The following is a 24752-nucleotide window of genomic DNA, read 5'->3' as shown; positions in this document are numbered from 1 at the left end:
CGACAATGAGCGCCAACAGTGTGTGCCGACAGTGAGTGGCGACAGGGCCTGATACACTGATAAAGAAACAATTACTCACATTTTAAAAATCTGTTTACGTTCTTTTTGAGCGTCCCTCATACAAATCTTTTGTCTTAGCTGCTACGATGGAAACACTAATGTGTTACAATGAGCGCAGTAATAAACACTTGTAGTCAGAATAAGAGTCGGAGCAGCTGTTGTAGGAAAGTCATTAATGCTTTCTAACAAATCAGGATCATATTTTTTCAAACAAAAAAAATTTTATTATCCTAAAAAGGTAAACATGAAATATGTTAAATCAGCAAAAAGCACATTAGGTTCAGTTGTTAGCTGAATTTGAAAAATTCTCAGACAGGTGTGACAGTTTCTGATTAATAGCTAGTTAAACGATTGTAAGGCTAAATAAAAATAGCTTTCAGAAGGCAGCAGGTGAAAAGGTCCATACAGCTGTGGCTGCTGTCCAAGGCCAAAATTTATATAATTATATAATATACATTATAATAAGAAAAAAAAATGTAGCAAGCAGACATTCAGCAGAACTGAAATGATCTTTAGGCAGAAACTGCAGAAAGTGTGAAAAGATCATTTTTTTCATCACTCCAGGAAAGGGGCTTTGTGCAAAACTTTTAAAGTTGAGGTAAACGTGGTTTGTACATCAACAAGAGTAAGATAAATAATCTGTGACACACCAGCCTTGTTTAACTAGTCGTGCATGCATTGGGCTGTGGAAGAAACAAACACATACACAGTTCACAGCTGTCTTCATCTCCCCGAACATACCCCTCCCCAAGCGAAACACTGCACACTGAATGTTACATCTACTGAGGCCGCGAGAGAGAAAGAGAGAGAGAGAGAGAGAGAGAGAGAGAGAGGTGGGGGAAACGACAAGTGGGAGGGAATAAAAGAGAGAGAGAGAGAGAGCAAATGGGTGCAGTGCCACAGTTCACTCGTATATTCGGAGCAGGAGTGTCAATGCTCCTTGAGCTTTGGCAGACGAAGCACCTTCACTTTATTGCACTCAAGGCAGTAACAGCAAATCATCGATGCCAAAAGAATGGACTGCATCTACAAGATGAGTGTTTATCTGCCTTTTTTTTCTTCTGGATAAATGAAGAGATTTTTTCACGAAAAAAAAAAGTAAAGACACGTTTGACTAATGACTGTCTTGCAAGGACTTATTTCAACTGACACAAAGCGTTTTTTCAAAAGTTCGCCTTCTTCAAGACATCTACAAGATCTTCAAAACATCCACTGCATAAACTTTTTTCCTTTACCTCAACAATTCTTCAGGATAAATCATGGTGAAGTGAAGAGGAATGATATGTTGTATTCTTGGAGGCACTGTGGTAGCTTGAGATTGTAAAATCGCACAAGTATGCCTGTGTCAAATCAAGCCACCGTCTGACGGACCCCCAACTTCTAAAAAAGAAATCGTATGTGTTCCAAGTCACATAAGCCGTGACGCATATCAGGAATGTCATTTTACTCATCGCTGGGGCTTGTTCACTTTCTTAACTTTAACACCAAGAGTCTGCTTTTAGTCTGGATGTTCTTTTAATCTATAATCATGAACTGCACCGAATCATCTTCTGATAACATCAATTTAGATTATACATTCTTGATTCCTGTGGTGATCATCATCATCATCATTATCGTGGGCAACCTGCTGGTCATCATTGCGATAGCACGGACGGGCGTGCTTCAGACCGTAACCAACATCTTCATCATGTCATTGGCATGCGCGGATCTCATCATGGGGGTGATGGTGGTGCCCCTCGGTGGCACCATTATTGTGACAGGTTGCTGGCACCTCGGTAATATATGGTGCAAATTATGGACGTCTGTAGATGTCTTGTGTGTGACTGCCAGTATTGAGACACTTTGTGTGATCGCAGTGGACCGATATATTGCAATCACAAGACCCCTCCGCCACAAAGTGCTACTTAGCAAGTGGCGAGTTCGACTGATTGTATGCTTAGTATGGGTCGTGTCTGCTTTAACGTCATTCCCACCTATAATGACTGACATTTGGAAGGCTGATGATGATATTGCTAAACAATTTTATAAGAATAATACATGTGATTTTATCACCAACAAAGGTTTTGCGATTGTATCATCAGGCATTTCCTTTTACATCCCTCTGCTCATCATGATTTTTGTTTACACCAAGGTGTTTATCATTGCTACGAAGCAAGTGCAACTAATAGGAAAGAGCCGGCAGCGGTTCCAGAATGAAAATGCGGCAAGCAACGGCAACTACAACCTACCATCAAGTCCAAGCAGTAGCAGTCTTTCTTCAGCCAGACGGAAATCCTCTAGACGAAGGCCATCCAGATTAAGTGTTGTGAAAGAGCACAAGGCTTTAAAGACACTCGGTATCATCATGGGATGCTTTACACTCTGCTGGCTGCCATTCTTTATAGCCAACATCATTAACGCCTTTTTTCCCAACCTGATAGAATCAGATAAATTCCGATTATTAAATTGGCTTGGTTACATCAACTCCGGCCTCAATCCCATAATCTACTGCAGAAGCAAAGAATTCCGTACAACCTTCAAAAGCCTTCTAGGATGCCCGTGGTTGCAAATACCGAGCATGAACTACCTTTATAAGGAACTTAGGACTCGATGTCCGTGTTTTCTGGGCTTGCCAGAAGTAGCCATGAACGGAGCTTTCCAGAAGGTTGCCAGCTCACAAGGGACAAAGTCGGACCGTGTGCCGCAGGAAGATGGGCAAGGAAGTCTAGGTAGCAGTCAGAGCAGCTACAAAAGTGAAAAGCCTTCGCCGGGACCTGCACGCTCCAACGGCAGCACACACTTCAGCGACTTCTCCGAAACAGAAACAGAGTTGTGAGTAAATATTTTCACTGTACTTCACTCAAAGCCATTATAATAATGATGTGATGATTTTGTTACTAAAAAAAACACACCACTTTCTAAAAACTGATATAAAAATGTAGAAATGCAATGTTATACATGCAATTTTTAGAATATGCATTTGAGCAGTGATTACATTTTATTTTGCTTGATTTTATGCAAGGTACATTTTAAATATAGAATCCAGGTATGTACACTGTAGGAAAAAAAAGCAGTTTCGAGATGGCAAGTGTTTAAACTCACAGAAGGTTTAATGTAACTTGTCACATTGGGGTTCATGGTCAAATCTGAAAAAGCAAACTTGAGAAAAATAAGTGCAGTCTCATAAACGCCCATGATTGCGGTCATTTAAGTGGTCAAGTGGTTTTTTAGCAGCCACTCGCTTCCCTCTGGGTGGCTTTTTTTTTTCTTTACTTATTTTTTTTTTATCTACACAGTAAACCACCAGTGCAGGATAGTTCTTCTAACTCAGGGTTTTACAGTCATTTATCAAGGAATGTTCCGACAAGGAGGCAAGAAGGAACATCTGGCTGAGAGTTAATATCACCACCTGATCTTATGTTTTCAAATATAAATATAGAAATTTAACAGATGTTAATGACTTTTAATATGCCAGTAAGTTTTTATGCATTTTTATAAAAGTTAAACATATGTAGAAATTTAGATATTTTATTATTATTATTATTATTATTATTATTAATAATAATAATAATAATAATAATAACTGGAGGTTGAGAAGTAAAAGCTTTTTGCAACCTGTGTTTTGGGTTAAAACAATATGTCTACAAAAAAAAGTGAAATAAAAAAAAAGAAAAGAATATTCCAACAAAACAGCAACCACAACAAAAAAAATTTTGTTCATATAATTTGTCTTAAAGGGATGAAAACATTTGATCAGTGAGCTGAGAAAGGTGAATATATATACCCTAATACAGTTCATAACATTATACGTAGCTCTTACTAATTATTTTGATGATCAGCGTGAACTGTTTAGACCTTCATGTTCGGCCCAGGCATCAGAATAATTGTTTTGCTTTGCAAACAAACGACTAAAATAGTAATTCTTTCTATTTATTCAGCTTTATAGGCAAGCCATGCCACTGAGTCAGCGCTCGTTTGCCGAAGGAGGGAACAGTGAAGGCTGTTCCTAGGAACGGCAGAGGACAGGCTTTAACTTAGATGTTAAAGAGGGGTAGACCCTGGAGACCACTACCTAGCTGAAATGAAGTGGAAAAAATGTCCACACGCACGCATAGACAAACACACAAACACGCACACACGGACTGGAAGGAGGAGGTTGGGTTTAATCGACGGGAAGAAGAAAACAAACAGCGCTTTTACTGTATTCGCTTCGTTACAAAATGTGCAGCTGGATTTCGAACAAACCCTTTTTTTAAATAGACTTTTAAACTCTTTTAATTTTTAAACCTTTTCACAAAGTAAACAAAGATCAAACTGTTTAATGAAAATAAATGAATGATTGTCCACTGCTGTTTGATACATGACTGTTGATTAATTAGTTCTTTTGATTGTTTTTTACTTTTTTTATAAGTGTTGCTTTAACAAGAGTAATTCAGATATATGGGGCTTAATTGTGTTATTTAAATGACATTATTATTATTATTATTATTATTATTATTATTACTACTAGCAACATTTGATTATGAATACGATAAAGCTTTTTGTACCAATATGTTTTTTAAACATTCCTGGAAGGAGTCTCCAGTGCCAGTGATTGACAGGACTTTGTGCTTTTTGATTTCTTGGTAACAAGAGGAGGAAACAGAGAGGGAGAGAGAGAGAGGAAGTGGAAGAGGCTGTTGAGGGAATCACTGTTTACCGCTAACTTGTTTTGCGGATGTTCCATAACATTAAACGTGTGTTGATTATTAATTAATTACAATTGCAATGCTTGGCAAACTGCACTGCTAAAACAGAAATGAAGCACTTGTTACAGAACTATAAGAGCGTGGCTGCTAATGTCACTAGGTCTGAAAGAGAAATAAGCTTTCTTCTTATTAATAAGATAATAACCATTTTGAGGGAACCATTTTTTTTCCATATGTAGAAATGACAGAAAAATTTGTCATAAAAATTTACCTGATTATCTAATCACTGTGCTGCACATATTATGTTACCTGCAATTTGGGCCCAGATGAACATCTGGTTTTATCATACAGTATATGATATATCATCAGATGCTCACTTGGTTTAAATGTCAACTTTGAGTAGGTTATAAAAAATATACCTGCAATGGAATTATATTACAGATGTTTTGTTTCTTTGTTGTTTACAAAAAAAAAAGACAATAATCACATTACTAGTCAGAAGCACAGTAGCCGGATGCACATCCACGATCAAGTGTTTGTGTGCTGAGTGAAATCAAATCAGTGCTATGAACTGCAAAAGGCCATCCGTGTCAACTGCGTTAAAAGCCTGTTTGCCAGCCATTGTATTAATACCTCGAGTCTCGTGGATGCTCTGCATAGCTCGCTGCTGTTTGTAATCAATCAGAGCCGGAGCACGCCGAACGTGTTTCACTGAGCAGGAACACTTCTAAAGATGCCATGAAAGTGGTTTTGGCTCAGTGTTTGGGTTCAAGATGGTGTTGATTATTAACACTCGTTTTTGGATGAGGGATTGATGTGCTGAGAAATAATAATAATAATAATAATAATAATAATAATAATAAAAATAATAATATGCAAAAATAGCAATTCGTGTCGGTCAAGACCTCTGTGCATGTCATCGATTATAGCCCTAGCCAGGAGCATGTTGCGCGTTAATTAACAATGAATGGAGACTTTTCGAGAAGCCGTTCCTGCACTCCCATGCACAGATGGAAGTATGATTATTTGAATGTGGCCTCAACAACAAAAACTGTTCAGTTGTAAAATGACTACATGTGAATGGAAATGCTGCTATTACATTAAACGTTTAGCGTGCTTCCAGAGCAGCGCGAGTGTATTTACTGGCGTGAGTTTGGAAGCACTCCCAGGAACTGATAAACTTTATCAGTGTACCACAACACTTCCGCTTCTCTGGAGAGGCTGTTTACCACCTAAGGGGAGCGTGGACTCGGCAAACAAGATGTTAATGGCCCTTCGCTTATTGGTTGAATAAGCACAGTACAGTTAAACACACAGACACAAAAATGAAAGCTGATTCAGAATATTCTACACGGAACGCCCTGAAATATTGAAGATAGTTGAGACTATTAATAGTATTATTTTTTCAGCTGTACTAGTTCTTATTCTCCTGTATTTATAAATAGTACAAATTATATTATATAATCATATTTAAGAGTATTTAATTTGTTTGTTTGAATTTAGTTTGAATGCATTTTTTATGTAAATTTTTTTTAACTGAATTTATAAACTGCTTTTCTATATTAAATAGTTTATTTAATTATAAATATTTAAATTCAAAGTAAGGCTTTAGAACAAATGAATATAAAAAAACAAACGAAAATACATTATCCCTAGGCTGCTGGTGCAGTGACTTGACTTGACGCCGTTAACACGCTCAGTGTCACAGTACAGTGAAATAATCCAACGCCGAGTCAAATCAAGCACACGGCATTAAAATGTCATAAGAACAACCCTGGGTTTATCCAAATGAGCCGTCAGAATCTCTGTGGCATGCTGGCCATTAGTTTGTGCTCAACACATTACAGGCAAATAAATCTTTATCTCTTTATCGCCTCCTGTTTGTTTTGATTCGCTGTTTTGGTGCCGGGCGTTTTCCAAACAGATCAGAGACTCGAGCTACTGGTGTCGATCTGTCTACACTCAACATGCTGGACGCTGAAGTCAGATTCCTGTGTGATAGGAAAAAAACAAAAAAACAAAAAACAGTGAACACCCAAGTCATCGGCGTTAATAAGTAGTGAAGTAGAGAAGTAAAGCAGACCTTTGTGCAACACTAATACTTTGTATGTTTTTTGTTAAGCCTTTTTTTTTTTTTTTTTTTTGAGAGAGGCTGCCTCCTTCGCCTATACAGTATATCATAATGACAGAACGAGGTGTAAACCAAACACATGCTCCGTCTGACTATTTCAGCTATTTTGGACAATTTTCCTATTTCTGCTCTTAGCTAAAAGAGGATAAAGCTTTGAAGGCGAAAACAATCCGTCATGATCTGTAACACGATCTGTACCATGTGCACTAACGCATATGCTGTGCATTAACCAACACATGCCATGCACTGATTACTACACTGGGCAGTTACAGGAGAGAAGAAGGAAGGAGGGAGATAGAATAAGCAATGAGGTCATGCTATACTTCAGGATATTAACACAGTATGGGGAATTTCTTAAAAATCAGCTGTCTGGGCCGAAGCCAGATCTTATTTTCAGATCATATTTTTAAAAGAACCTTGGCTCTTCTGAGAGATGTTTAAAATAGAACTGGCTGGAGGGGTAATGGTCAGTCCCTGTGGCCCAGACGTTGCAGGTTAAATCTGTTGGTTTCGTCCCGCCGTGCTTCCAAACATACTAACACATTACTTCATCTAGCACATGCCCTAATTCGTTCGCAAATGAAGTTCATTATAGAAATCAGATGATGTTGAAGGAAATGCGCCTGTAGCTCATGCGTGTCTTAAGCAAATTCCTGATGTGATCTGGCTCAACTTTACAGCCAGGAATGATCGTATATTGCATTATGTATTATTTATAGAAGTAGGGAATAAAACACTCAGAGACGTGCTGTTATACAGTAGACAGCATTCAACAGGATAGTGTGATGCAGCCTTACATGAAGCGCACCTACTGTACTGGTACTATCCTGATGCTGAATATTTTCCAGTAATATCACATCAAAGTGTTTTGTTTCTTTTATTTTACCATAGTAGTTATTCTGTTCGGTCATAATGAGGATTGACAGATAGTTACAGCTTCACTTTTTTCAGCTCTTAAATAAGACAAAACAGTGCAATTTGTCCTGGGACTGAGAAACCCCATCCGTGTCGGAAAACTTCCAAACTTTGGGGAAAAAGTTCCACCCGTGTCTGAAAAGTTCAAAATTAGTTTATTTCGAATTTTATTAATTGAAACACATTTTATTTATTATTTATTAATTTTTCATGTAAATGTTTTTAACTGAATTTATAAAATGCTTTTATATATTAAATAGTTAATTCAATTATAAATATTTAAATTCAAAGTAAGGCTTTAGAACATCTGCCCAGAATAAACAAACAAATTGTCTATGGTCCGCTAGTGCAGTCTTAATTATTATAATAAACATTTTAGAAAATAACTGAAACAGAAGTATTGGAACGATCGACGTTAACACGCTCAGTGTGACAATACGGTGAAATAATCAAATTAAGCACACGGCATTAAAATATCATAAGAACAAACCTGGGTTCATCCAAATGAGCTGCCTGGATCTGTGTGGCAGGCTGGCCATTAGTTTGTGCTCAACAGGCAAATAATTCTTTATCTCTTTATCGCCTCCTGTTTGTTTCGATTTGCTGTTTTGGTGTCAAACAGCTTTGACTTTGACTACCAAATACTGACCCTGCTGTGACTACTTCCAAAACTGCTAAATAAAAGGCAAAAATGAAACACTTCACGATACGAAGCATTAAAAAAAATGTAAGTCAAAGAGGTCACCATAGAAACGGTAAACTGCCGTTAGAGGAAACGAGTCCAGCCTGCGGCCAATCAGCTTAGAGCATTCAACAGCAACGTTTTATACATGATAAATTAACGTGTCTTTCACTTAATCTTTTAATGGCTTTCCAAACCCTAAGCAATGCTTCCTCGTCCGAACTGTAACATTTCGTAACTTTCCATATGATTTGGCAAACAAATTTGGGTCAGCGTTGAATAAATATTTAAAGACTTATTTATTTGGACAAGGGCCCCTTTAGCCATTACCCTACAGTACCAGAGCTCTCATTTGCATTCGAAAAATAAACAGTCTGGTTTCAACCCCTGTTAGAGTACTTATGAGATGTGACTTGTTAAAAAAAAAAAAAAAGGATGATTGATCCAATCAACAGCGTGCTCCTGTGCATGGAAGGAACTCCAGAGAGACTTCAGTTTGGATGATAAACACACAGGCTAACTTCAGGTTTGGGCTCTCATCACAGTTGTCGGATTGGAAGAGAGAGGATACATTATAAAATCATTAGCACCCATTAGAAGCAAAAACATAGAAGGACGTCTATTGAAATTGCGCGGGGTGTCTGCAGTTGCTCTGTGTAATCAGAGGAGGCAAGGGAGGTCTCCATGCTGAGGTAGGAACGAGGCGTGCCTTGGCGTAGGATGGAAAGAGGTTTAGGTGCCTTTGAAAGTGACTCCAATGCTTAAGTGCTTAATTGGCAGGTTTTGGGGCTGCCGGTTCACTCGGACCAAGTGACTGAAAGACTGAAGGAAAGGACATACTGTAATTCTCTTTCCAAAGAGCAGGCAAGTCATTACTTTCCTAGCTTGCATTGCAGAATGTTTGGTAACATGATGATGGAAAGCGCTTACAGAACTCGTGTTGAAGGTGAGGGTGAATTTGCTTTATTGCTCTGGTTGAGTGAGCAGGTGTTTTTGCTAGATAGAGGACAGCACCTTACAGTGGAAGCAGAGTGTCTGATTATCAACCACAGGTTTATTTTCATAGACAGAGATCAAGGTATTTGTCCACCACCCACATCAACACAGAGGAGCCGGGTGCATCGGTCACGTAGACATGGATGACATGCATGACAGTGAGGGAGGTTTGGTAACACACATGGGCTAATTCCACAGTTTCTAATTTTAACTATTTCTCCTTTTAGACCTAGAATTGGCTGGGTTCACCTTTTAACCTTCCTGGTAGAAGGTTTGTGTGCTGTAAGTCGCATTAGTTTATTTCTCATTAAACAGAAATATAAGAGCTATATGACACAGTGCAAATACAATTATGTAGGATTGTGGCTAAATTGATAACAATTAATCACAAAATTCTTTGTAAAAATAAAACAAGAGGAGACTGTAATCACCCAAAGATCACAGTGAAGCAGTGGTGGCTCAGGCTCTAGGTTAATGATGGGAGGGTTGGGGAGTCAAGCCCCATCCCTGGGTTGCCACTGTTGGGCCTTGTAAAGTTACACCCACACAAAATCATTTCGCTGTTGTCAGGCCCAAAACCCAGATGAGAAATGAGGAAGGTTGGGTGGCAGCCTAGCAGCCCAGCCCCATTAAAACCACCATTGCTTTAGAAATGATGTAACCTGTCACAAAATGTTCTGAACAGCACAAGAACAACAACAACTAATAACATCATCGTCAACTCACACTGTTTATGCGCTTTTTTGCAATGGACCTTTTTTCATATATGGATTCATGAATTTATTTGTACAGTATTTGCGTTTTATACTTTGTTTCTTTTTCTTTCACTATTAAAACATTTATTATTCAAGCCAATATTAACTTGAATAACCACATTTGGTAACTTGCAAGTGCCAGTATTACAGTAATAGCCTGAGAAAAAACACTTTTTTTTTTTTTTTTGGTATTTGCGCACATTGTTAGATTTAAAGAAATGTGCCTTTATCTGTGATTTTTTTTTTTTAAGAATTGTTTTATATACAGTTTATGTACACGGTTTGAAAAAATCTTTTTGGGAAAAGTTTTTTTTTTTTAAATCTTAGAAAAAGTCTTAAAAAATTTTATTTTAATTATTTAGTATGAAGTATCTCAATAAGTTACGGTTAAAAAAGCAAAAAAAAAAATATTTTATAAATATAAACATTAAGCTTTATTACGTATATAGTGTGTGCAAATCAATCAACCAATGAAACAATCAGCAGCATTTTCTCTCTTTTCTTATTTAAATTTATAAAAATTCTAATAAATAAACACAAAATACCCAGATAATGGCAGATCCAGGTGACCTCGGTACCAAAACAAGATTTAAAGGTAATGTAACCTGTGCTACTACAACTGCGTAAAAGTCACATCCGCATTCCTTTAATAGATCCTCCTGAGAGGTTACAAGTCTTTATGAGAGAAATATTTTTGCATGGGCTACAGTTGGCACGCAGCATAAAACTGAATTCCGACCATAAATCCCTCTATAACGGTTCATGGAGTACATCCACCTGCTGGCCTTTACAGTGTTAAGTACATAATACATTTTGCAGACTTTAGCCCGAAGGCACGATTAGACAATTAGACACACCACCGCAACCGCCACACACAAACCAGACAGCTCTATGGAAGGCTGATTCAGCCGAGATCCTGACAGCAACGGTGGAACACGATGCCAAAGTCACACTGTAATGAAAAGTGATTAAAAAAAAGCTACGGCAATTAATCTAGAGTTGGACAAAGAAATATAGCAACACTCTGATCACAGTCGCTAAGAGACGGCTCTTAGCTCTGGATAGGAGCGTCTGCCAAATGTCTAAATGTAATGTAAATAATAATATTCTGTTTACATTCTCATGAATCAAATGATGGTTTTATAGCCAGCAAACAAACCTGCAGCGCACTCTGTTCCTCATGTTACCCCTTCTCCCTGCAAAACAGTTCCAGTGTGTATGTTTTCAGCATTCTTGCACACGCCTCTCACATAAGGCTGTTTTCAGGAGTTAACGGAGACACAACAGATCTCGAGGTAGATCAATGCCAGAGAAACGTCTTCCTACAGAACCTGCCATAATTATTAACACATTTCAGGTGGGCAGCATCTGTCGACCTCGGGATTCAATCAGAATCACAACCTAAAGTCGAGCGTTTTAATTTCGCACCTCATCGCAGAACTTGAACGGTAAATCCATCTATTGTAATCTTCCTGACCTGAATATTATCAGAACAAACTGTTTCGACTTTGTTGCAAAACATTTCCCCAATCGCAATTGACAGCAACAGCAGGCTGTTTACATGGTTCCAGTTTCTCTTGCTTAGCGCAATCAAGTTGACCTGTTTGAAATGTTCTGTATTTCTGCATGAATTTTTTTTTATAGGATTTGACTTTTGATTAAATTTAATTAGAAAAATGTGCCATGTTTATAAAATGGTTTGAAGAAATTGCTGACATAAATAAAGAATAAGAACAAAAAAAAAACACAAGATATCTGAACACATGCGTTTCTCTCAGTTATCTCAAAAAAATCTTATCGATCTGACCTGGGGGTGATCTGATTTTCCGGACTGATAGATAGATATACAAGAAGATGCTAATTTGTTTGGTAATTCTGTTCAAGAATTCTGTTGACCAGATCCAAATAAGATTCAGAAGGAGTACAAACGAAAAACAAGACTGTAAGGACTGGAAAGAGTCAGAGAAGGATCACTCAGCCCAGGCGATTCCCTAATGGAAGCTATTCGTCCCTGCTGAAACAACAGAGTAAGCATCAGTGCAAGGGTACGCCACAAACTGTAAAAGTTCAATTAGATTTTGTCTGTGTAGTGCTTATAACAATAGATAAAAAAATGGAAAAAAAAATAAAAGTCCAAAAAAATGTGCATAACCTGTACACTCAATACTATATGATTCAGAACTCAGAAGTTGAGAGTACTGTAGTTGAAAGCATATTCAGTTAATGTACTGTTAAGAACAATGCAAGATGCAATCTGCACTCTTGGGACTGTTTTTGTACAAACAGAGCAGTGGAAATACTCTCCCAAATTCTGCTGGCGTTTTGTTGACAGCTGCCACTACGGTTACTTCTTCTGTTTTATGTCGTAGTACAAAAGCCCCTTCAGAAAGATCTGTTTGGCACCAAAAATCATATTAGTCGCGTTCTTCCCCAAACGGATGATTTCATTTAGAAATCACCTGGAGTCCACTTTACTTTGACATTTGCTGAAATTATAACTGGCCCTATTCAATCTTTTCGTGAATTTGGAGCAATGGCATATGTAACATGTCATTTAGCTGCTGACAAAGCTTGGTCAAACACTCCAGTGTTGTGGTTGGACTGGGCGGAGCAACTGATCTCACTGGTCGGAATTCCAAAGCAAATTTGTAGTGGTTATTTCGAGACCGGGGCACACAGAATTGTGACAGAAAGAAATCTGCAGATGTGTTTATGCTGAAATTCGACCTAAAGAACACTGTATTAATTCTTGGCTTCTGGTTAGGGTGCGGTAACAGGGGGTAGTGAGAAGAAGACAGTTTTAAAGTGGTCACAGTGTGCAGACTGTGTGAATCACTCAAGGCTAGCTAACTGCAATCGAATTATTGACAGAAACCACTGAGAAGTGTTTCCCGGGGAAAGAAATGGCATTTGAATCTCACGGTACGCATCAGGAATTAGCTGGCACTGACTTTTGAAGATTGATGTGCACAGCCTTGTTCTAAGGAAAAAATGTTAAATGCATAGACAAAGAATTCACATAAATCCTGATAGTTATGTACTGAACTGTCCTAGATTCATAAATTTTTATTACATTCATTGCACAATGAGGAATTGAGAAATTTCTTAGTTATAGCCCAGTTTTAGGCTTTTCATATAAATTAACTTTAGATTAAAGGCTAACCGGCATGAAAATGTACGAGGTTTGACATTCACACAAACGTTTATTTCCGGATAAAATAAATTATTTGGAACAGTCTTGCAGTAAAACCATTGGAAAATCTATCTAATAACTATCTATCATTAAGAATTGAACATAGAATATGGAATTAAACTCAATGTCTTTTGCGAATAATTACATTTAGGATGCATCCGTCATTAATCATATTTTAAATGAATTCGAATCAAATATTGAACTATTTGGGATTAATCACACAGTAAAGCATTTCAGACTAATCACATTATTTTAAAAGATGCAGAATAATCACATATCTGTTACATTTTTACTTAGTATTAATTACACTGTCAAGCTTTTTGAGATTAATCAATTCTTTTGGAAAAAAAAGTATCACATAGTAAAGCATTTTGGACTTATCTTAAAGAATTTGGGATTAATCATGTTATAAAAGCATCTTGCGATTAATCTCAATGCATTTTAAATTACCTATATTGTAAAGCACTTAATTAATTAGCAATGGGTACAAAATGTTTCGATTATTCACACAGTAAAACATTTAGGATTTATCACCCTTTAAAGCATGTTGAGATTAATCAAACATGTAGTACAAAAAAATTGAAAATAATAGTAAAACATTTATAATTAATCACATTATAAAACATTTGGGATTAATCTTAAAACATTTCAGACTGATCATGTTGTAAGAAAATTGGGATTAATTAGCCATAAAGTAGAAAAATAGAAATGATTCTATAGTAAAGTGTTCGAGATTAATTGCATTATGAAGCATTTTGGGATTAATCACACTGTGTCAATCACAGCAGAACAGTTGAGATTAATAACACTGTAAACCGTTTGTGGGATTTGTCTCCTACCTGTACATGCTGCAGATTTGTATTTGTGGTTTATTTCATTGTCGGATGTTAGACTCCATAATTAAAATAATGATAAAAGTTCACATTTTTACTCGAACAGGTACAAAAGATTTGTAATCTCTCTGCAATCTACACTTAACTGAATACTTCACAAGCATTCTTTGGTTAGTGTTCATAGCTTTCTAAAGGGGTTCTACTGAAACTGGAAGTTTAAAAATAAAATATTCCTATGCAGAACCTTTATAGGTGTGGAGTGTAGCCTCAATGGACAATAACAAACTCTCTTTGTGAATATTAAAGATATGCAGACGATTTATCTCGGTGTCCGATACTTCTCTCATCCACATCGGAAAGTCCCACTCTGTTGCTTTTCACCACTCCCTGTGATTCCTCCTACAATCCTCAAAACAACAGAAATGATGCCGCACCCAAATCCTCAGGACTATGTAGAGAGCACCAGTAAATAAATGGCTATGTCTTTAAGATGTGTCAGAGATTTTCTCATGATTGTTTAGACAATAAAATGGACGACAGGAATACATTTATATAACATGCTATGCAATTCCCAGTTGCATCTATATCCCACTGTATGCCCTCCATACTTTCTACGATTGCAGCAAAGCCGGGCAACTTGTGTCAGATTTCCTTTCACAGAGAAGGCATGAAACAAGTCCGTTCAGTGAAAGGGATCTAAATGCAGTGTTTTATTATTTTTTTATCGATTGATTGAAATCTGGCATTGAGTTACATTCTGTGTGAGAAAAGAAAAAAAAAACTTTACACAATTCACTGCCTTGGGTGTAAATAACATCTTACAGGAAAATGACGGGCCCCTTCAGTGTACATGGAGAACCTATTTAATGTAATATAAATCATCCGTGTCCATTGTTGGCCCACATTAACACACTGACGGGCTCATTTCCCTCTCAGCTGTACTATGTGACAGGTATTGTACTGGAAATATATGGTGGTCAAAGATGACGGGCTCAGTAAATCACTGGAACGTCACACAGGGATGCAATAAAGAAACTTGAATGCAGAAGTGACCTCAAAGAACTAGCTCCACTCCTGTTGCCTTAGGCGCTGTCATGGTGGGGATTTTTCTTTTTTTTTGTGGCAGTGGTTTTGGCTGTAAATAAACAGGTTTATTGAGACTCCCGGCACATGCAGTCACCCACGGTGAAGTTAATATATAGCTGCCATAAGGTGGTCCTGACTGAGGCAAAGGGCAAAAGGTTACACGACATATGGAGAGCAGCACAAACTGAGGACTGGATTGTGGTATGAGGAGTTCGCTTTATCTCAATGTCTAATGAGCCGGGGGGGGAAACAAAAATAAATAAAACAAACACACAATATTAGATACATTTATGTGCAAGTAATCAAATCAAATGTTATTATTGTATGAATGCGGAATAGCTACCAGAAATGACTTACAATTCTTTGGAGTATTGTTGTACACATGCTCTAAAATTGATCCCATGCTTCCATGTATAGTAATCGTGGTGCTGTAGTATGTGAGACGCCAACAATAGCAGAAAAATGTTTGAAAGAGAAGTTAGCAGAGAAAGCCTCTTAGTCATCCGATTGTATCTAAGGTATGAGGTTGGCTATGTGCACAATGCTGCTCAAATGCAGGCTGTGTGACCTCATGAACACATACCTAAATTTAAGTTACTCTTTAAGCAAACCCTATTACAGCTCGCATGATCAAGTTACAATTAGTAAGGAGAGTCTGTAATTATATGAGGGGCGTTCAAGTCAATCCAGGACATTTGATTGTGAAGAATAACAGAACACTGGACCCATGATTGAACCGCCTGGAACTAAAACACTGGCATCTCAGGAACTCCATTGAAAAGAAATGACCTGGTTTGATCACAAAAGGCTTTTTTTTTGTTGTGCGCTCAAGTCAATGTGCATTAAAGTAGTAATCAAAAAAAATTCTAGAATGTTCTTCTTCCAGAGTAATTGTAGAAATCTTTATACATATATATATATAATCCCCTGCTACACTAATGCACAATGCAAAGATATGACAGTTCTGCCTGATTTTAAAATGCTTACCTCCCAGGAACTCCTTTAATGGCTCACACATGTGGAATTGGCTTGGAGAGAGGTTCAGACTGTATGGGTGAAGTGGCAATAAGTTCCTGTAATGACCAAGTGGTGTTCTCTTCAGCAAGTTAGGGACATGTTTCTACGTCAAACAGATGTTTCACTCAATGAAAGTTCATGGAAATGACTACTCCGATCCACCTCGGCCAGGATTCACGGATGTACAGCCTTCTTTAAAATGTTTGCATGATTAAAATGTTTTACTGCAGCTAAGACTCTCATCAATGTATTGTAAAAGTCCATTCAAAAGATTTTACGCCTTCATTCATGAGAATCACAAGTGCCAAATTTGACTTGAACGCCCCCCATACTGTATATTACAGATGCTCAAGATATACAGTACACATCTGGTCTTTTTAGATTCTGTTCTAAAAAAAAAAATAGCTGGATTAAAATATGATTGTTCTATAACCTTCACTATGCAAATCATCTAATGCCACTTGTGTTCCTTGTGTATGTCGTTTTATATAGTTTTATGCAAAAAGATAAAAATCGTGAATGTGCAAGGTATTTGAATTCCGTAGAGACCTCAATTGAGTCCATTATGCTGTATTTGTGGACCCTTCACCTGTCAGATTTGCATTAATATGTATCTGGTTTAGTGGTGTAACAGGATAGTGACAGTGTAATCTGTCATTTTTTTCCCCAGGTCATAAATTTAAATCTTAATAAGAAAAACAAAGAGGAAAGGAACCACGAAGGAGTCAAAGCTAGTGGAAAATCTCCAATGAAATGATTCGATCCAGTTCAGCTTGTGTTTGGTAGAGTTGTAATTAACTGTGAGGAGGGAAACGAAAGACGAACTGTTGAAATTGATTATACGCTTCTTTCCTTTACTGCTCACTGAGCAAGATTAAAAAAAAAAAAAAAAAAAAAGATTAAACCAGTGATTAAACATCTGCCTCTGCTCTTTTAAATTTTCAGAATCAACATTCAGGGCATAAAACCAGCAAAGTAAACACACATGGATTTAATACCGATTACTGATTATACATAAAGCTAACTGGAAGTAAACACGATTCCAATTACACAATATCGAAAACAACACTAGTGGAAGGATACAAAACGTTCTCCTGTTACCCTTTATTAATTCCTGTTAATCAAAATGTACTATCCATTATCTGGAGGAACTGGAAATATTTTTTTGTTTGTTTTTTTAAAGAATGTGAATTTTATTTTAGAAATAAACATCAGTCCTGTCTGGCTGGAATCAAGACTTTAGGATCTAAAGCTGCATTGTCAAGTTTGACCATTTGGAAAAAAATATTTTAATGCAAGCAATCCACAAGGACGAATTCCTTGCCGTGTGCTCAAAAACTCTAAACCTTTATTTCTCTATATAATCCTCTGCTATACTAACGCACCTCTTCCTGCTTCACATCTAAATTGCTTGTCCTCCAGGAACTCCTTTAATGACCCAAACATATGGAAATGCCTTGGAGTGAGATCAGGACTGTATGAGGGATGTGGCATTAACTCCCAGCCCAGATCCTCTGATGTGCAATTGTTGTGGTGAGGAGTATTAGAAAGACGTTTTGTGATCAAGTGTTTTTTTCCATGAAAGGAAAGGGCCATTAAAGTAGTTCCTGGAAGGCCAGTGTTTTAGATTTGATCAGGCATTCCGATCATAGACCTATTTTTTTTTTTTTTTGATTATTTGTGGTAGAAATGTGGTGAATAGGTCGTGCAGCTTGGTTAATTTTGGTACCACCTAGAACCAATCCTGAGCTTTGGTTACACTGTGGGGAGCTTTACTTGTTCTTTTAATGTCCTCTACTTGTAGTTGTTTACTTGTAACTGGCTATAGCTATGAATATGTGCCTGCATACTGCCTGCATCATCAAATTGCACCCAGTCTTTCTAGGATCGTCTCCAGATCCAGGACAGTGACCAGGATAATGCAATTAAACTTGCAAAGTCTTAGTGGTTATCACTGTTAGATCACACCTTCAGGCTTGGGGGTTCAAATTTTGCCCCTGGTCTGTGTGCATTTAGTTTGCATCCTCCCCCGGTACTTGGTGAGTTTCCTCTGCATACTCTGGTTTTTCACCACAGCCCATAGACCTGAGTTATAGCTGAATCCCATTTCCAAAGTGCACATAGTTTAGACTTTTTGTGTGTGCCCTGCGATTGCTCGGCACTCTATCCAGGTTGTACACTGCCTTGTATCCTGAGTTTCCTGAGATAGGCTCCAGACCCTTTTGGCCCTACACAGACTAAGTGGTATGGATGATGGATTGATGGATTGATGATTAGAGTTCCTGCACTGTAGCTTCTTGTATGCTTTCGAATCCTTGAGTAGCAGCTCTAGAAATCAACTAAACTCTTACCAGGAAGTAACAAAGTGGTTACTGAAGATGGATGAATGATGAATGGTATAGCATTATACTGATAACTGCCCCACTGTTTTTGCCTATAAATGATTTTTTAAAAATCTGGGGTAATGGATCCTTTAAATTATTTCCTCATAACAGGGCCATTGGGTACAATGGTGTTTGGTATCCCTCTGGCCTTTCCAAGAATAGCCTTGTAAGAAAAAAAAAGAAAAAACAGTCAGCAGCAGAAATGCATAAGTGGGAAAAATACAGGGAAAGGTTTGAGATGAGTTAGCAGAATGGTAATATGAAGAAACATTAGACATGGGCCAGGTGGCCATTATGGGCAAGACTGCAAAGAGAGACTTGATTCAAATATTTTCAGACCATCAATCATCGAAATCAGCAGACGTCTGGGTCTGACACCTCACTGACGCATTCGACCAAATACAGCAGCGGGCCATGGAACAGAATCAAATCATTTACTTCAACTGAGAACAATTATTCAAAATGATTAATTGGTTGGTATTTTTAAGCTGGGACTCAAACCCAGGGTAATCTGATTGTTTGAGCCGAGAAATTACTGTAGTAGTAGAGAAGTGGAGTAGAGTGGACTGGTGTTGGTTTGTATAAAGTGGACAACCAGTGCTTGAGGTTACTGTGACCAAGGGCCGGCAATGGATTGTTTCATTTCATGTATGTCAAACTGCAATTCAGTAAAGGGCTGAAGCTACCAAGGACACTAGATTTGCCTTGACGGAACACAGAGACATAAATGGCTTTAGGTCACCGTCAAGAGTTTTGACGAAAAAAAAAAGTTGAAATTTGGAAGGAGACCAGGCAAGTCTTCAGCTGTCTAGTTTTGGTAGGTCTGTTCCTACTATAGTCTCAGATTCATTCTCTTGGCTGCCTGGACTGGAACTCAATATGGTGTTGTCCTTCTGTAGCCTACCTGCTTGAAGGTTTTGGCGGGTTGAGACGCATTCTTGCTCATGGAAGTAGGTACCGTTGTTTAAACCAGTCTGGCCATTTTCCTTCACCAGTGTCCCACAAGCTGAACTCCAAATTTGAGATCCAACCTGCTGCACAGTAAGATAGGATTTGGTGTTGTGGTATTTGTAAACATTTATTTTTATATGTGATATCATTAAACAAGATTGTTAGAGCTTAAACAGTAATGTCACTGAACTTTATTTTCAAGTGATAGAGAACTGAGTGTCCTTCTGAAACTGCTTGCACTGAGGTTTTACGACTATTTAATTTAATAGACTTATGGAAATATATTAGTTATTGCAGCATTACTTAAATGTAATATATTACCCTAGGTTCATTTCTGCCATAAGTACAAATATCCAACTTTTTTATTTTTATTTTTTGCTTTGAGATTTAAACAGAAGTGTAACCACTATAGTGTTGATGCCAATCAAAAGCTTTCTTGCTTTCCAGGTGCACAAACAAGGCTTTAAAATGACATCACTTACGATCGGACTCATGACCACACACCTAAGCCCGGGAGGATTGAAGTAAAGGGCCTGGCCCTCTCAGAACATTGCTTAGTTTGTTTTTTCCCTCTTTTTCCTCCGATAGGACATAAACGTTGGGTATTGTTTATCTGTTCCTGTGGAGACATGTACAGTAGCTGCGATAGGATCGGAATCTGCGGCATTCGGAGTGATGAAGGGAGCGGTGATGAGATCAGAGGTGGAGGAAGGGGAATGGCATGAAGGAGAGAAAGATGAGCGACAGCCTATGTTAAACGAAAAGCGCACGAGGGAAGCAATGGTCTCCTGGGGCTACTCGGTTTTCTTTTCTTTAACACAGTCGGATTTAGGGCAGGATGTTTTATGGGAAAGGCTAAGGCAGGAGTTATGAGTGGATACATTTCTAACCCACAGAAATCAAATAATCTGAAACAGAAAGTGATACATACTGTAAGAGGGCACTTAGATACAGGGACTTTAAACGTTGTGTGAGCCTTTAAACTGTAGCACTAAAGCCATAGTTATGTGGGGCGTGTCTCTGCGTTTTTTCTGTCAATTCCAGGTCACGCATTTTTGCCAAGTTTAACAAGTCAGCCAAGTAGATGAGAAAACTGGCTTTTTATATATACATATGGACGTTTAAGAAATGAGCCCACAGATTTTACAGACAAAGGAAAGAGTGAGAGAGAGAGAGAGAGAGAGAGAGAGAGCCCTCTAGCTTTATTAATGAACAATACTGCATTGTGAGGTCATACTGTATCTTTTGGGGAATTACAGTAAGTTAGTTATACTTATTATAATTATGATTTTTTTTTTTTAAAGGAAACAATTTAATGCTGGCTGAATTATTGTTATTAAGTTACTTATACATTATACATGTGTGTTTTTCTTTTTTTTTTCGAGTCTCAAAAAAATATTAGGACATGCACATGTCAGAATTTGGGATATTAGTACTAGGGATTCAGGAGTGCTGTTTTATAAAAATCTTTTATTATATATTGATTTATTATATATATATATATATATATATATATATATATATATATATATATATATAATTATTATTATTATTTTTTTTTTTACATATTAATATATAAATATAGCCTATTATATTTAAATTATATATATATATAAAACAGCCTGCACTTTAGTTTGGTTTATAATGTATACAGTACATTTAAAACCAAAGGACTTACAGATGGTTTAAGGATCTGTGGTGTTGTGTGCTGTTCATGATTTGCCATTAATTTTCATGAAAAAGCTTTCACAAAAAGCTAAGAACACTTCTGCCAGAATCACGCTATATATTAAAAGGATTATATTAAAAGAGGTCTGGCAACACTTCTAACAAAATCTCTGTCTATTTATCTTTTCCAGTTCCACCTTACAGCGGCTGGGAGAATGAGAGTCCAGAGCTTGGCAGAAAAACAGAGCAGGAAAGCGAAAGGAAAAAGAGAGAATGCGAGTGCAAGCTAATTTCAGCCAAGATTGGATAAACTTTCTGGCCAGCAGGCCAAGGACTGCACAAGAGCCACAAAAGCAACCTCACAAAATGACTTCGATGAAATACACACGCAAGATAAACCGAATGGGAACGGCTGATCGGACGGTGACACGCACAGAGACGGCTCACGCACAAAAGCGGATGGACACGCCGGAGAACAAGTCCAGGCTGCTATTACTTTTTAGCCTATAGGGCAAGAAATAAAAAAACTGGATCAAACCAGTTAAGCTGGGTCAGAGTGATGGACAACAATTTACAAGGGGCTTGTGGAAGCCAAGTTAGATCTGGGTGACGTGAAGTAGTCTCAAAGCAATCAAAAGTTTGCAGACTTTCTCACAGGTCGAATCCATCCCAGCGAGTTTCTATCTTTCATAAGCAAGGACTTGAAAAAAAACACTTTTGGCGCACAAACACCTACACCCGACATTTTTATGATTTTTTTTTTAAAGCACAACGGATGTAGTCTGTCATTTAGAATATAGGAAAATAGTGGTTGAAACCAAATTTTGTACTTAATGTTAAATTATTTCCTATTTATTTTATTCCCCAATTTTACCTGTGAATGTGCAAAGAGTTTATAAGAACGATACAGGTGTTCATGTCGTACAGGTCCATGTCTGTTCACTGACATGTATAGCTAATAGTATGGTAGCTTTTTCTGTTTGTTTGTTTTTTTTCTTCTTTTTGTATTAAAAAAAGAGTCCTTTATAAGCTGCGAACACAATGTGCACACAATTTAAAACCCTAGAGCTCACCTCCAGGAAAATAAATAAATAAATATATATAAAAGAAAAAAAGGAGAATCTAGGAGAATTTAGAGCTGCTAAGGTTTCTAATAATTCGTTCAAACACAAACACAAAAAAAATTGATGTGTAGCCTCAGTCATCTAATCCCTGAGGCATGACAAACAATATTATTCTGTATTATACTTTTGTTTAACTAGCATTTTATACTAACACACAAAAAAATCCCCCAACCTAAAATTTATTCTAACATTAAAAGAAAAACAACTGATTACACTTTCTCTAGTGTAACGCAGCGGTCTTTCATTATCAGGTGCAATCGTTGAGATTTCAATTTCTGCCAGGAAAGTAACTGAAAAAAGAAAATGAATAATAATAGGAAACGCAATGACGGACACAATTTCTGTGGATCTCAGGATATTTGTTGTGCCCTCTGACACAGTTCTTGTTTGTTTGCTTGTTTTTGTTTTTGTTTTGTTTTGTTTTGTTTCAGAGGAATCAATCGGTAGCATCTGTACTGCTTTCGAGCTGTGTACATAATTCCTTGTTCAATGTGACTTTCTTATAACATTAATAAAGCGTATAAATAACAGGATGTAAAAAAAATATATATCCAGGGCTGCACAATGTTAAATAAGAGAGAGAGAGAGAGAGATTTATTACAATGCTATCATTGCGGTCTTTATAAATTGGTTATTGTGGTCAAACCGATTAAATAAAGCCTAATCCTGGAGTTATGAGCCATTCTTAGTAGAGATTTAACCGTTCAACTTAAGAATTTTACTAAAGCTAATCCCTTAATACTAAAACACGGCCATCATAAGACCAGTCACAGACCGTTTGAACAGATTACTGGAAGAGCAGCACTACTTCGAAGCCAAAAATGCCTTATTTTAATGTAAGTGTACCACTATATACACACACACGTCACACAGCGTTGATTGTGATTGTATGATTCATTATGCAGCCCTATAAAAAAATATAAATAAATTAATTAATGAAAACTTAAAGATTCTGATTCAATTTTTTGTGTTTTGGTTTTAAAAAAAGGAAGGAACGGACGAACGAATGAAGGAAGAGGGGATGGAACGTAAAAGGAAGTTAAGGGAAGAAAGTGAAAAAAGGAAATAACGGAAGGAAGACATAGAATAAAGAAGAATGCAGTGAAAAAGGAAGCAACAAAGCAGAAGAAAGAAGGTTATGGGAAGGGAAGATAGTGTAAAAAGTAAGGGAGGAAATTAGCAAGCAAAACAAGGAAAGAAAGGGAAGGAATGGAAAAATGGAAGGAACAAAACTGAAAGAAGGAATTAAGAGGAAGGAAGAAAGGAAAGGAGGAAAGCAAATTACTGATGAAAGGTAAAAAGTCAAGAAGGGCACAAGCAATAATAGAAAAGGAACAAGTGAAAAAAGGGAAGGACGTTAAAAGGAAGAAAGGAAGTTACATGTCTGGAGGGAAGAAAGAAAAGAAGATAGGAAGGAGCGACTGAGTGGCAGAAAGGGAAGGTAGGAATGAAAGGAATGGAAAGCAGGTAGAAACGAAAGAATGAAAGCAATATTAAAGTAAGGAAACAATTAAGAAAACGGAATGAAATGAAGGGAGCTAAGGAAGGAAGAAAACAATCAGAAAATAAAATTTTTTAAAAAGTGGATAAAAGAAGAAAGCAAAAAAGTGTAAACTGGTTATTAACGCAAACAAAATATATGTATTTATAATGTACAAATCTTATATGCTTGAAATGCAAAAAAAAAGCATTTCTTGAAATCCAAAAACTTTCTAAAGCTCTCTTTCGAAATCTCACAAGGTTCTCCAAGTTAAGCCAGATAAAGCTTGCAGTGATAATGGAATTAAACTGGCATGACTGTTTTATCAACTCTAGCAGTTTCTTCAGCTCAAACGTACATCCGGCTTAGCTTCATCTATCATCTCAGACAGGTGAACATTTCAAGGAGCGACTACAAAACAGAGTGGACGCGGAGACACTGGGAGACAGACAGGCTTTCTGGAAGTGTACAGTCCATCACCTGAGACTTGAGCACTGAGTAACAGTAGCCCACGTACAGATTCTCCAAAGTAAATATACGGTTCAGTTGGAAAGCACATCAGCGGGCAAGGTGTCTCTAAAAACACTGTCCAATTCACCTGATATGATCAAATTATAACCACATGCAAGACTGTTCTTCCTGGACATGGACTCAGGAAGAGTTTTATATCGCAATAATGTTTTTGCCATGCAATTCATCCAGTGTTAATAAATATATAATGTCCATCTGGAAAAATGACTAATAAGGATAGGTGGAGTTAGTTCTGAAAGTACTCGCAATAAAAACTGAGCCGTTGTTGGGTTACACTTA

At 37.3% G+C, this 24752-nt stretch overlaps 1 protein-coding gene across 2 annotated transcripts; it reads left to right on the top strand.

The window, feature by feature from the left end:
* Positions 1-962: 962 nt before the first annotated feature.
* adrb3a (adrenoceptor beta 3a) lies at positions 963-24305 on the top strand. 2 transcript variants are annotated; one of them, XM_053503271.1, is made up of 2 exons: positions 963-2871; positions 21530-24305. In XM_053503271.1, exons 1-2 carry the CDS (start codon positions 1589-1591, stop codon positions 21555-21557), a joined length of 1311 nt encoding a protein of 436 aa, XP_053359246.1. In that variant the 5' UTR covers positions 963-1588; the 3' UTR covers positions 21558-24305. The 2 variants fall into 2 exon arrangements, with proteins under 2 accessions (XP_053359246.1, XP_053359247.1); XM_053503272.1 differs by lacking the exon at positions 21530-24305 and adding an exon at positions 3978-4795.
* The last annotated feature ends 447 nt before the right edge of the window (positions 24306-24752 follow it).

The sequence above is a fragment of the Clarias gariepinus genome, chromosome 9 (assembly GCF_024256425.1).
Source record: "Clarias gariepinus isolate MV-2021 ecotype Netherlands chromosome 9, CGAR_prim_01v2, whole genome shotgun sequence".
Classification (NCBI taxonomy): domain Eukaryota; kingdom Metazoa; phylum Chordata; class Actinopteri; order Siluriformes; family Clariidae; genus Clarias; species Clarias gariepinus.
This window is presented reverse-complemented; position numbering and strand designations above follow the sequence as displayed.

Coding starts and splice junctions, on each gene's coding strand:
- adrb3a (XM_053503271.1), top strand. CDS start 1,589: ATGAACTGCACCGAATCATCTTCTGATAACATCAATTTAGATTATACA. Junction 2,872..21,529: donor TCCGAAACAGAAACAGAGTT/GTGAGTAAATAT, acceptor TATCTTTTCCAG/TTCCACCTTACAGCGGCTGG.